Genomic DNA, 12,241 nt, shown 5'->3' on the forward strand with positions numbered 1-12,241 from the left:
TATCAATTAAATTAGTATTGTTACTGATCAACTATCACTCGTTATCGATCATCATTTACGACAGTATTTGTATCAAAATATTTACATTTCACTTCTCTTTCTTTTTTTCATTGCATTGATTTGCACGAAAGTCACTCGAAACCAATAAAAATATATCTAAAGGTTTGGCAATTTAATGCTCTGATCTCATGTAATGATCATCCGATAAGACTAATTTCAAGGTATGTTGTTTGTTTTCTCAAAAGAATACTTCTTAATATTTAAATTTTCGAACAAACACCTTCAAAACATCTATTTTATAAAGTGATATTGTGTTCGAATTTAAAGAGTAAAATTTCATGTTAATAAATTTGTGAAGTAGATGAATATCTAAAAAATATATTAATTATTGTTCATAATTTTAGTGTGACGCGACTCAAGAAAATAATATTGTATCTCGTCTCGATGGTTTTGAATGGAAATGATGAAAGGATTACATTTCAGTAACTAAAGCTTCTTTCAACAATGTTGTTGGGTTCTTCATCAAAGCAGGGCTCAACCTAAACATCAAAGTGCAAAATTCCATCTCATGCAACCCACCATCTCCATTCAAATCCACTTCGCGCACCATGCAAACCAGTTCATCATCTCCCATACCTTGCAACCCAAGCAATGCCAAGTTCTTCTTCAACCTCTCGCTAGTGATCATCCCTTTCTTCCCATCCATCAGCTAACGAAACCCATAGCAAAGCTCCTTCATGAACCCTTCTGCGCCTGGCTTCTCCGCCATTGCAGGGGGGGGGGAAACCCTCGAACACAATCTCATCTCGAATAACAAAGGCAAAAGAAGGAAAATAACCCTAGAAAATGCTTCCAGTGGCATGCAGTATAAATTTCTAGTCAGGCTTCGTTTTGAAAATGTTCTCTTTCCTCGAAGTTGCATGGGCGAGGTACCAATTGGTGACGTACTAAACAGAATCCGAGGTTACAAGAAAGATGTGTTCTAAATGATGCCCGAAGAATATGGAAAACAATCAAAGATGTCTCATATGTGACTTGTCTGTTCATTCTTTGTCCATTTTGTTGTTTGTTCTTTCCTCTCTGTCTTTTTCCTAAATTTGCATTTTTCCATTAAAACATACAAACAACTGAAATTCTAAAACAAGTCATCCCAATATTAGCACTTTAAAAAAAATCTAAAAACCAATAGAATAATTTAGTTTTTTCTATGTATTTTCTATTAAAAATATGTCTTTACCATCATGAAATTTTATAATTTCATTCCCTATTAGAATTTTATAAATTCGTTTTCCTAGCATAAAATTTTATGTTCGTCCCCGAAAACACGTAACAAATAATATTTATCGTGGTTCGATTTTGTCTATATTTAGAAATGAGAAACAATAATTTATTATAAATGTGCATATAATGAAGAATACAAATACATGGAAGTCTCTGTATCTCACAATTAATCTGGTATATATTTCTTAATATCCCCTACAAAACTCATCTATGTAACATACACCCTAATAGTTGCAAAGATCACAAAATTACTATATTTCTCCAAAATAATTCATATTACATTTCTCCAAAATAATTCTCTCTTATAATTCGAAAGGTTAAGACATTTTAAATTTAAATGGTTAAATACTTGGTCTTTGAAAAACCTAAATTCATAAGAATTCTTACATAAATAATCTTAATTATCAAGTAATCTTCAACCAATAAAACTAAAATAGAATTTAATTTAATTATAAATTTAACAATCTCTACTGACATAAATTTCATTCGGACATTAATTTTGAATAAAATCCAACTTTATTATTATTAGTTACAATTTAGATGACAGAGACATCACCACCAAAATTTGAATTGTTCCACAATAAATTATTTTATTATATTAGGGAAAAGATAATAAAGAGATTTTTTATTCCAGCATTTCATCACCGGCAAATTAGGTGGCAAAACATGCCCTAAACCAAGAACAACACAACACTCTCTTCTTTTGAATGCAAACGATTAATTAAAAAATTACATTTCACTAACTAAAGCTTCTTCCAACAATGTTCTTGAGCTCTTCATCAGAGCAGGACTCAATCTAAACATCAAGGTGCAAAACTCCATCTCATCCAACCCACCATCTCCATTCAAATCACCTTCGCTCACCATGCAAACCAGTTCATCATCGCTCATACCTTGCAACCCAAGCAATGCCAAGTTTTTCTTCAAGCTCTCGACGGTGATCATCCCTTTCTGCCCATCCATCAAAAAACGAAACCCATTGCACAGCTCCTTCATGAACCCTTCTGCGCCTAGTTTATCCACCATTGCAGGGAAAAAATCCTCGAACACAATCTCATCTCCCGCTGCCATTTGAAAAAATACCCTAAAAGTATTTCAAATGGCATGCAAATTGCAATGTGAGAGTAGAGAAAGGGTCGCGTAGATATTGGGGTTTTATAACTTTACGTAAGCAGAAATATGGGAGGAACAAAGGAAGGATTGTCGACGACAACGAATGTAAAGTTAAGATGAAGTTGTTCGGGAAGATGAAGGCCGGCTTTGTGTTCTCTTTCCTCGAAGTTGCATGGGGGCGGTACCATTTGGGGACGCAGTTTTTATTCTTTCGACATAAGAGACGATGTTTTGGATTTATACGTGTAATTGCGTGCTTGGAACACGAAACCTAGTTTGTCTAGTTTTGAGCCACCAGCAGTTTAGTTATAGAATCGCAGTTTGCACTTCAGGGTCACGAGATTGTGCCTTTCCATTGATGTTGCTAGGTATAAAGCTTGGTCCAATTTTTATTCTGGTCCTTGTACTATGTTAAAATTTAATCTTCATACTTTAATTTGATGTAACTTGAGCAGTTACTGTAGAGTATGCATACGTTGTCAATTGATTTAAAAAGTTCTGAATAAATATTACCTTGTAATCATATTATACTATTAGAAAAACTTGAGCATCATACTTTTACAAGTTAGTTGCTACTTTCTAATGATACCATAACTTAATGACAAAGTTGAGGTCATTATAACTTTGAGATCCTAAGTTTAAGTATCAGTACTATACGTAAATAGTAAATATGGGTTCTCAATTCAGATTTTATTTTGATTTAAGATCATCATATATATAATAATGTAGAGATTTATTCTGGTCACATTTCAATTCTATTCATGACTATATAGATATATTGATTGCAATTATAATTTCGTTTTTCAATTATATTGATTAATTCTGATTATAGTTATATAAGTGTATTGATTATAATTATATCATGAAAGAAAATATTATTAGTTGGACTATGTTGTTTCATTAGAATTTAAAAAAAACCCTTAAATATTCAGTTAACATTTAAGGTTTTTAGAAAGAAAAAAAATGATGTTAACGCTTTAATAAGAATAGGTAACGACGATAACAATTTCTCTTATAAATAGGAGGACCAAGTTACGTATCAAATTAAAGCGTGAGGATTAAATTTTAATATAATAGAAGGACTGGAATCAGAATTTGACCTATAACGTTTTTGTTTTTCTGAAAATATGCAACTTCGAATGAGTTAGATGTGTCGCTTTCCTTCCGGCTCTTCCAAATTGATATACACACTACATGCAAAGCACTATTGCCGAAGTATGCACCATGGGAGTAGAATACTCGAAAATATCTTTTCAAATAATGTTGGACCACACACCTTCCTAATTGTGTTTATTTTTATACGCTTTAGAGATAATTAATTGTTTTTTTACTAACATATTTTTTTTTCAATATTTTTGTCCCGTCTTCCTATTTCGCTTACATTTTTATTTAATCGACGATGACACCAATATTAATATTGATTGCTGACCATCGGTGATTATGTTTTTTTTCTTCATACTGTCGTTTATTTTTCCTTTTCTATTTTGAGTTTTTTTCAATTTTAAATAGGAATCTATTTTATTATGACATCATTTTCTCAGCTCTTGTGCCACGTTCTTTATGGCTTTTGGTACGTTTTTTGTATACCTCTGCGGTCGTGTTGGTGCTCGCAAAAAAAATATCATAATATTTGTTTTCTGATTGGTTTTTCAGTGGTCATGTATTCTTAGATCTCCTCTTGGTAAAAGATTATTTACCGATATAATTAGAATTGTGTAGTAAAATAGTCTGCCAAATTAATTATTTCGCTCACCACTCCTTTATTACTTCGTAAAACTTATCGTTCAATTGGCGGATCCAAAAATTTAAGAATGAGAGTTCAAAATTTTAAATTTTTTTCTTAAAAATAACGAGTACGCAAAAATTGTAATTTTTTCTTAACACATTAAGCTAAATTTAACCAATTTTCCAAAATAATAGGGATGCACTTGGCCCCTATGCGGGCTTAGTGCATCCGCCACTGGTTCAATAGAGACTATAAATTTTATGAAGGTTACTGAATTCTTTTGTTGTTAGACATAATCTTGGAAGGTTTTTATTTTTATTCGTATCTTTGGGTTTAAATTTTTTGTTTCATGTATGAGTTTTTTTTACTATTACCCCTGTTTTTCTCAATGTTTTGGGTGCAAAATAATTTTAATTTATTTTATTACTTTTATTAATGAAATCCAGTTGTGGTTGTTTAAAAAAATTATTGGGTTGGTCAACATATTATTATCCTCCTCCACGTTATTATATATTATTATTATTCGAACTGATAATATGCAGTTTTCAAATTAATTTTATCATGATTAGTTTTAATTTAAATTTATTTTGATAAATCGGTTTAAGCTTGATTAATGAGTTAATTTATTTATTTTGATATGTTTTGACTATGGTTTTTAAAATGAGAAAATAACCTCAGTGACAAAAAATCCCATATAATATACGATTTTAACCAACTTTTTCCGGATTTGCCAAAATGACCAACAAAATCGCAATGCGATCGCTAATTCGCAACGCGATCTCCATTATCGCAAATACGCGTTGCATTTTCGCAATGCGATAGTTGAAAATCGCGTTGCGATGGTCTACAGTATCGTTGCGATTTTCCCAATTCGCAATGCGAATAAGTAAATCGCAACGCGAATTGGGAAATTCGCAATGCGAATAAGTAAATCGCAACGCGAATTGAGAAAATCGCAATGCGATACTGACTATCGCAATGCGATAATAAAAAATCGCAACGAGATACTTACTTTCGCAACGCGATACTGACTTTCGCAACGCGATAATACATAATCGCAATGCGATTTTCAAAGCGCCATTAGTATCCTGGCCAAGTATTTTATTTTTAAATTCCAAACATGAATATAAATATATTGGAACACTGAACTGTCCACAGTATATCCCGTAATCGCAACTCATAACCTAAAACCTAAAATCACAACTCAGTCCCATCTCCATCTCTCACTCTCTCACCCATCTCCGACGAAATCCGTCCCCATCTCCGGCGAAATCCGTCTATCTAAATCTCTCAGAGCCACCCTAACAATCAGAAATGGAAAATCAACCAAATCAACCAACGAGGGTTAGTTTTTTTAATTATTTTCTTTTTGAAATTTTTGCATTATTATTAGGTTTTTCATATTGAAATTGATGATAGGTTTACTGGTAATTTCAATAATAGATTAACCATTTCACTTAGATTGCTTATTAAATCAACCAAGAATCGCAACGCGAAATGCAAATCGCAACGCGATTTTAGTTTCGCGTTGCGATTCTCTCGTTGCGATAGTCATTTTCGTGTTGCGATTTTCATTTTCAGAAACTATTCTTCTTCTGCAAATTGAAACTTGAATGAATTGCATTACTTCAACCAAAAAACAAAGACAAATACGAAATTCACAGTGTTGCATATTTAAGTTTGAAGAATAAACTACTACTATTTATGTTTATTATTGTTTTTGGTATATCTTCACAGTGTAGTTTTTGGTATATCTAATTTAGTATGTTTATTGTTTTTGTAGAACTTTTATTCGGCTCAATTGACCTTGAGAAATAAAGTCAGCCTGGCCAAAACAATTGCGTCGAAGCTTTCACCTGCACAAAGAAAAATGTTTGAGGATACATGCTTCGGGCCATGGCTGAAAGTACAACATCCCGGTGGAGATGCGATGTTGACACACCTGTTTCTTCAAACCATGACTAGAGATTTACCATAGACTATACAACGTCGTGATGAAGAGATATGGTTTGATTTTCCACCGACGTATACGTGTTTTGGGCGGGAGGAGTTTTGCTTAATCACCGGTCTACGCTTCGGACACGATGATGTAGGTCGGTACACTAGACACATTACCCGCCCATCATGGCTATCCCGGGTTTTTCCTGAGCTGGAGAGGCCGAGTCTACACGTAGAAGACCTGACAGATTTTTGAATAATAAAGATGGTTTTACTCGGATGGATGACGTCGACGTTGTCGAGTATGCCTTCTAATTCTTTGCATGCCGGTTTTTTAGGCAGAGAGGCCAGGCAACCTATTCCAAATGATCTAATCAAATTGGTAGAAGACCTAAATGCGTGGAACCTGTTTCCGTGGGGCTCGTATTTATGGAAAGCTACATGGAATAAGTTATCGTCTGCCTTGGATGATCGAAAAAGTTTGCATGGCGATGGTTCCAAATACACTTTGACAGGCTTTATTTGGGCCTTTAAGGTAAGAATTTTTATATAATGTTTCCAAAATTATAAGTAATATTTAACAATTACTAATGTTTGTTATTATATTGTTTGTAGATTTGGATATTTGAGGCCTTTCCCGCCATGAAGACATATGCAATAAAAACTTCAAATAATATTCCCAGGGCTATTTCCTGGAAGAGGAAACGAACCTTGCAATGGGAAGATTTACTACGGTATACGACAATAAATAATGTAAGTTAACATAAATACTACCATATGTTTATAAACAAGTTATTACTAGTACACATTTAACTTTGTTTAAGCTTTTATATTGTTAGGAGGCCAACACTCCTCTACAGAGGCTGACACCCACGGAAGCTGAGCTTGCCACTGATTGGTGGCAAGCTAGTAAGCGTTTTTTTGATGGAACGGTTGATGAGCAGCCTCCACTTCGGGAGCCATCACCTCGCCCAGAGCTATCACCTCACCTAGAGCCATCATCTGATCGACCCGGCTATACACCTCCACAACGACAGCCATCACCTATTCTTTCACATCATCGAGCCTCTTCTCCACCATCACCGCAAGATAGGCGACCGGCAAAGATGTCACGACGTTTATCTCCCTGTTCTCCACCTCCACCTCAACGGGATGAGTTAGGGGAGTTACGTGATGAGGTCAATGCCTTGCGTGAGGAGGTCGGTACTTTACGCAAAGACGATGGTGCATGGCGTGTTGAGGTGTCTACATTACGCGGTGAGGTAGCCGCTCTACGTGAGATGGTAGCATCGTTGCAGAATGAGGTTCATACTCTACGCAACAAGGTAAGTTTAAGATTTTTCATACTCGTAATTCATTCGGTTGCTGCCAATCTATTTTTGTTAGTATTTGTTTTTGGTTTTGTTTTTGTCTTTTGGTTGAAGTAATGCAATCCATTCAAGTTTCAATTTGCAGAAGAATAATAGTTTACTTTCGCAACACGAAAATGACTATCGCAACGCGGAAATGGCTATCGCAATGCGAAATGAAAATCGCAACGACAAAATCGCAACGCGAAATGAAATCGCAACGACAAAATCGCAACGCGAAATGAAAATCGCAATGCGATTTGTGTTTCGCGTTGCGATTTTGTCGTTGCGATTTCATTTCGCGTTGCGATTTTGTCGTTGCGATTTCATTTCGCGTTGCGATTTTGTCGTTGCGATTTTCATTTCGCATTGCGATAGCCATTTCCGCGTTGCGATAGTCATTTCGCGTTGCGATTTTAAGTTTCGTGTTGCGAAAGTAAACTATTCTTCTTCTGGAATGTTTATATATGTTGTCCTTTTAAATGTTTATAAGTGCTTACTTCTGGAATGTTATCTGAGCATTTTGTGAACTATGATAGAATAATGATTTAGGTGAATACAATGCTAGTTTGAAACATATTTGTCTTTGTTTAATATCATGTCTGTTTATTTACTGATTTATGTATTAATTTTTTTTAGCGGCCCGATAAGGTGGATGCTTTACGTCGGGTTTTCCTTGCACGACGGAGTTCACGCATCAGACGGCGTGGACGTGCTATTACGTCTCCGTTCACCCCAATGGTGTGAAGACTCCGCAAGAAGAAGCCCGACTCACCGGTCATCCCTCAAGAGTCCCCTCCAATCGTTCAAGAGGCCCCTATTCTCCCTCAAGATTCCCCCCCCACCGTTCAAGAGGCCACTGTCATCGTTGAAGAGGTCCCTCCCACCATTCCAGAGCCCGATTCACATGGGGTAATATATCGAAGTATTGAGAAACCCCCACCAGTTCCGGACATGATGGATGAGAGTTGGCTCTCGTATGAGTTACCGGCTAGTACCCTTCCGGTATCTGAAGTGGAGAGGAGACAACTACCGGAAACAATTGTGGATAATACCCTTTGGGCTAAGACCGCAGTTGATTTTTATCTACATGAGCGGAGCCAAGGGTGTTACACTGACATCAACAAACTCAACGATGAAATGTTTTGTTGCTTGATCGGTCTTGGTGGGGTGTGCTATTAGGGGTTGAAGACAGTGGCTATTTGGATGGGGAGGTAAGACTATATTTGTCTTATATATGATTTTGATTAATTGTTTTTAAAAATTAATGTAATTCACTAATATATGTATTTTTTTGTAAAACAGCATATCGATGCATGGGTGTTACGTCTACTAATAATAAGGAAGCTTAGGAAAAATAAAAAATTCGCTATATACAATAATGCCGACGGCTTTTCACGCAGTTCACTTGAAGAATCAACGAGATGAATCATTTTTGTTGGGCAATGGACAAGCTAAACTTTATCCTGCATGGTGGGAGGTCGATACGGTTAGTGTTTATTTTTTAAATTTTTTAAAGGTGTTAATAAATAATAAGTGCGCAAATAAATGAATTATTACTTATGATCGCAGGTGTTTATCCCTGTTTTGGAACGTCGTCACTGGCTTCTCGTCCAACTTCAGCTCCCATCCCTGAAGATAATAGTGTATGACAGCATGATCAATTACATATCACTGTCTGATTTGAGAGATATTTTCAAGGGATGGAGCTCTCATTTGGCTAAATTCTTGGATGGGATTAAGTATTGGAGTCATTCTGGACACAAGAAGCCAAAGAAGTTCAATGTCACAGTTGTCAGAGACGAGACCGCGCCACAGCAATCACCGGGAGCCAGAGGGGATTGTGGTCCTCTCGTATGCCTTTGCTTGGCGCGTTTGACGACGGGAAACACATAGTTTTTACCTCCCACCGATAGAGATAGAGCTGCAGTAGGCTTGTGGTTTCGGCATTATATGGCTAGAGCAATATATTCGAGACGTTGCCTACCTGCATCCGCGTTATGAAAGTGTCCACTGTTAATTGGTAAGTCAAATGCAAGTTTTGTTAACATATATACTCCTTTTGGTTTTAAAATGTTTGGTTAAGTACCTAGAATTCAATAATTTGCTGTTTGTAGGTTTTAGATGTATAGGAAGTCTTGTTTGAGCAAATGTTTGGTTTCTGCAGGTTAATCCTTAAGTGAGCTGCGTGAAATGGATGTACGGGGTCACAAAGTTGTTGATTCTTGATTCAATAATTGATGAAGAAATAAGAATTATTATTATTTTTTGATTGTTTAATTGATTTGTAAAAGATGATTTGTAAATGTTGATTTGTTTAATTGATGTGTACATAATTTGTGTTGAAATGTAATAGTTGATTTGTTGATTTTCAATCTGCTTTATGTTGAAGGCAAAACAGACTATCGCAACGCGAAATGGCTATCGCAACGAGAAAATCGCAATGCGATTTTCATTTCGCATTGCGATTTTCTCGTTGCGATAACCATTTTCGCATTGCGATAGTCAAATGAATGTCTAATAAGTGATGACAACTGAACATCATAGCAATGTTCAAACTCAAGTTACTAATATATGCCTAACTGAAAATGTTAAAAGTGCACATAAAATACACATAATGCAAGTTTGTTAACATATATACTCCTTTTGGTTTGAAAATGTTTGGTTAAGTACCTAGAATTCAATAATTTGTTGTTTGTAGGTTTTAGATGTGTAGGAAGTCTTGTTTGAGCAAATGTTTGGTTTCTGCAGGTTAATCCTTAAGTGAGCTGTGTGAAATAGATGTACGGGGTCACAAAGTTGTTGATTCATTGATTCAATAATTGATGAAGAAATAAGAATTATTATTATTTTTGATTGTTTAATTGATTTGTAAAAGATGATTTGTAAATGTTGATTTGTTTAATTGATGTGTACATAATTTGTGTGTAATAGTTGATTTGTTGATTTTCAATCTGCTTTATGTTGAAGGCAAAACAGACTATCGCAACGCGAAATGGCTATCGCAACGAGAAAATCGCAATGCGATTTTCGTTTCGCATTGCGATTTTCTCGTTGCGATAACCATTTTCGCATTGCGATAGTCAAATGAATGTCTAATAAGTGATGACAACTGAACAGATCATAGCAATGTTCAAACTCAAGTTACTAATACATGCCTAACTGAAAATGTTAAAAGTGCACACATAAAATACACATAATGCAAGTTTTGTTAACATATATACTCCTTTTGGTTTGAAAATATTTGGTTAAGTACCTAGAATTCAATAATAATTGTTAAAAGTTTATGCATGTTAATCCTCGTTGCCTTTTTCATTTCGCATTGCGATTCTATCGTTGCGATTTGCAGTTCGCATTGCGATGGTCAAATGATGGCCTTTCGCAACGAGATAATACAGAATCGCAATGCGAGTTTCAAAGTTCGCAACATGTTTTAGTTTCGCAAGCCAAATTTTTGTGTATGTATATATCGCAGCAGCAACAACTCAACCTAAATCCCTAAATCGCAACTCATTCCATCTCCATCTATCACTCTCTCCGGCGACATCCGTTCCAATATCCAACGACATCCTTCCCCATCCGGCAACAGGTCTTAGTTTCGCATCTCGTTTGTTTAGTTACAACCATGAAATCATCTAATATTGATCATGTTTGGATAGATTTGTGTTTTGGAGGGTCATGGGAGAATGTTCATGGTGTTTTACAATATATGCCTTTACCCATGAATCTTCAACTAAAACTGTCATTAAAGAAGTTAACTTATGAAACCCTAATGTTACGTGTTTCAAAAAAATTGAATTTAGAGCCCCTAAGTGTATTTAGGCTATCTTATCAGAGAAATGGTAAAGTTTATTTGTTAACCGACAATGAAGATGTTGAACGATTCATTGCTTACATTAATGTTTCAAGTGATGATGTTACATTGTATGTTGTTGAACCTAGAAGTAGTATTGTTGGGTCAGTAGCGGGTAGTAATCAACTAAGTGGGTCTCAAAACCCACAGCCTTTCTCTAATCCAAATCCAAATCAACTTTCAGCACCAAATTCCGGTTTTCGTATTGACCAATTAGACGATGATGAGCCAAGAGAAAAAATTGTGAGTACTAGTCAGTATTCGAAATTTGATCTTGGTCAATACCCGGACTTTGATATTGGTCAATACACGAATTTTGATGATGTTTCAGAAGAAGAAACAGACCCTGCGTGTAATGATTTTGATATTGGTCAATACCCGAATTTTGATGATGAAACACCCGTTGTCGAGGAAGATGTTGTTGATGATAATGAGGAGGAAGTTACGACTGTGAATGAACATGTTTAACATCCATTCTGTAATTCATATAATCCCGAAGAAGAAAAAGAAGAAGAAAAAGTCCCCGAAGAAAAGAAAATGCCACGGGAGTATAACTGGAATATGCCAGAATTACTTCAGTTACCGGAAGAAGAGTTGGCAAAGAAAGCAGTTGATTGTTACACAAAAGTTATTCGTAACAAGAAAGATGATTGTTTTGATACAAAGGAAGACTTGAAGATAGCTTTGTATACGAAATGTGTGGAAGATGGCTATCAACTAAAAGTTAACAAATCAAGCAAAGATCGTTTCGAAACAAGGTGTATGGTTGAAAAAAACTGTACGTGGCGTATGATTGCAAAGAGGATAAAAGATTGCGCAATGTTTCAAGTTAGGACCTTTATGATAAACAACATGTTCAAGAACCCAAGTTTTTCCTCACCATAGACAGGCAAACAAAAAAGTGTTGGGTGGGTTTTCTGGCTGAGTTAATGTTTTTGAATGGCAGGGTATATCGGGGACATGAAATTATGACTGACATGA

The 12,241-nt window shown here is 35.5% G+C and overlaps 1 protein-coding gene across 1 annotated transcript; it reads right to left on the minus strand.

Annotated features, from left to right (window-relative positions):
• Positions 1-1,977: 1,977 nt before the first annotated feature.
• LOC120190902 (calcium-binding protein KRP1-like) lies at positions 1,978-2,396 on the minus strand. The gene has a single exon (XM_039193938.1). It carries the CDS (start codon positions 2,350-2,352, stop codon positions 2,011-2,013), a length of 342 nt encoding a protein of 113 aa, XP_039049869.1. The 5' UTR covers positions 2,353-2,396; the 3' UTR covers positions 1,978-2,010.
• Between the last annotated feature and the right edge of the window lie 9,845 nt (positions 2,397-12,241).

This window comes from Hibiscus syriacus, unplaced genomic scaffold (genome assembly GCF_006381635.1).
Source record: "Hibiscus syriacus cultivar Baekdansim isolate YM2019G1 unplaced genomic scaffold, ASM638163v2 tig00004111_pilon, whole genome shotgun sequence".
NCBI lineage: Eukaryota > Viridiplantae > Streptophyta > Magnoliopsida > Malvales > Malvaceae > Hibiscus > Hibiscus syriacus.

Excerpts from the sequence above, each read along its gene's own strand:
- LOC120190902 (XM_039193938.1), bottom strand. The coding sequence starts at position 2,352 with ATGGCAGCGGGAGATGAGATTGTGTTCGAGGATTTTTTCCCTGCAATG.